The 2,294-nt window shown below is 43.2% G+C and overlaps 1 protein-coding gene across 1 annotated transcript in view; it reads left to right on the top strand.

The window, feature by feature from the left end:
- LOC118417717 (chloride channel protein D-like) overlaps nucleotides 1-2,294 on the top strand; it is a gene marked incomplete in the record, with an annotated part of 33,387 nt that overhangs the window by 15,491 nt on the left and 15,602 nt on the right. Inside the window, 1 exon segment of the mRNA XM_035823385.1 lies at nucleotides 1,144-1,280. Within this exon segment, the coding sequence (XP_035679278.1) occupies nucleotides 1,144-1,280 (137 nt within the window).

The raw sequence follows: 2,294 nt of genomic DNA, 5'->3' as shown, positions 1-2,294 counted from the left end.
CAGCCTGATGGTACTGTTGGCGTTTCCTTTTGCCCCCAGATGCCCCATCTAATAAAGAGATTGAATCGATATCGACTATGAACGACAGCAGTAATTTAGATCCCCCCTTCCACACCCATCATCAAACATGAAAGAAAAAAAGTTTCGTTTCTTTGTTTGTTTGTTTGTTTGTTTGTATGTATGGGAGTTTCATATCATATGTTCAGCACGACGAAAAATCACGATATGTCATCAACACTACTTATATTTATCCAAATATGGGCGGATATAAGCGTTTGTTTGCTTTAACCTTGCCGTGTTCGAATTCAATTTAAGCATTCGAAGGTACACACATTCATACCTAACTTCTATTTGGATATTCTCATACTACAATCGCATCTTTTGCTATCAAAGTATAACTTACATACGCTGAAACGTCAGAGTTGTATATACCTACCGCGACTTCATGCGGAAGAGCGCTAAACTGCAATCTCAGGCGGTGTGGTGCTGGTAGTGCTGGTAGTGTTGGGTTGCGTTCGATGATCACATGACTTCGAACACGTGATTCTCAAGATGGCGGAGGAGCGGTGGTGTGTACACAAGTAGCGTGACATTGTAGCCTCAATTAACCAAGTTCAAAGACTCAGACAAGACACAGGTTTGTTTCTTGGCAAGTTTAATAAACAACCTTTCTACATGCGGTGGCAATCTGTCATATCTCACATCTTAGACTGAATAATTCAACAGATATGAAGGCCACGGTCTCGATACGTTCTCTCGTCAACCTATGCGAACAGCGTCATTATCATAAAAATATCTTCAATTGCTAGCTGCTTGATGTATCATGTTCGGTACACTCTATGCATCAGTATTTTACTAAAGGAAGACTAGGGCCATCAATATTTGTTTTTGTCGTGTACATGCTGTCAAGCATAATAAAGTTATAGCAATTTTAAAAAGCCATGTCGGACTTTGGACCCCTGTCTAAGTATGGCCCCCTCCCGTTATCCATTGTTTGATTATACATTATGAACAGAACTTTTGAATATTTTTGAATATCTTAGAAAGAAAGATACAGCTAAGACAGTTTGTAAAGAAAAAGTAAGAATGATCTTAAATGTGTGATTTGTTGATGAACAAACATTTTCCTTCTCTCCTCTCCAGGTTTCTTCCTTCTGGAACATGAAGCTGACCTGGCAGACATTTTTCTGCTGCATGATCGCCACCTTCACCACCGACCTTTTCAACTCAGCCTTCACCAGCTTCCAGTACAAGGGCAGCTTTGGGCTGTTCAGGGCAGAAAAGTACATTCTGTTTCAGGTGAGGTTTGCAAGGTTAGGGGTTCAGTTCCCAGTCTATGATGTATGTACTCTGTATGATTCAGTGTAACAGACAGAAGTTACACAGAAAAGTAACAGCTTCCACTACAAGGGCAGCTTTGGGCTGTTCAGGGCCAAGAAATATATTCTGTTTCAAGTGAGGTTCATCAGGTTTGGGGTTCTAATCCCAGTGTTCATGCATGTATACTGAATTTGTATTCAGCCTGACCCACAGAAGGTACATAGATGTGGGCACAGTTTCCAGTACAAGGGCAGCTGTGGGCTCATCAGGGCAGAGAAATATATTCTGTTTCAAGTGAGGTTCGTAAGGTTTGGGGCTCGAATCCCAGTCTATGTGTATGTACTCTGAATGTATGATTCAGTGTAACAGACAGAAGTTACACAGAATGGGAACAGCTTCCAGTTCAAAGGCAGCTTTGGGCTGTTCAGGGCAGAGAAATACATTCTGTTTCAGGTGAGGTTCAGAAGGTCTGGGTTCAAATCCTGTCTTCAGAACAGAGAAATATATGACATGCATTACTGTTGAAAATTTATTTTCACATAGCTTAAGATGGCAGATTTTAACAACAAAATCAACAGCATGGGACTTTCAAACAATGCGGAGGACAGAGAAAAAATCTAGACCTAGAGACAGCCTATGTAGAAAGATTCAGGTTCCCAAATAACATTTCAAAAAGTTTGACGTTCGATCCCTCGGGAGGGGGCGAACGAGATACCTGTGGAACATCCTGGCGGTTCTTCCCAAAAGTGGTACTGGAACCGGGACTCTTCCTGCCTGTTCTCCCCGTCGCGGGGGGGCGGTAAATAGGAAAAACAAGGGAAGAATCCCGGGAGTTCCATGCCGAAGGGTGGGGTTCGGGTGAACTGAAGGACGCTAGGCCTTTTCGCGGCGATGGGCAGGGGGTGGAGATTGATTTATGTACGGGGGAAAGTATCGCGGGCAGTGTAAACACCGGAGGGGGGGGGAAGGGGGAG

Source organism: Branchiostoma floridae, chromosome 6 (genome assembly GCF_000003815.2).
Source record: "Branchiostoma floridae strain S238N-H82 chromosome 6, Bfl_VNyyK, whole genome shotgun sequence".
Taxonomy (NCBI): Eukaryota; Metazoa; Chordata; class Leptocardii; order Amphioxiformes; family Branchiostomatidae; genus Branchiostoma; species Branchiostoma floridae.
Note: the sequence above shows the minus strand (reverse complement) of the source record. Positions and strands in the feature narration are given on the sequence as shown.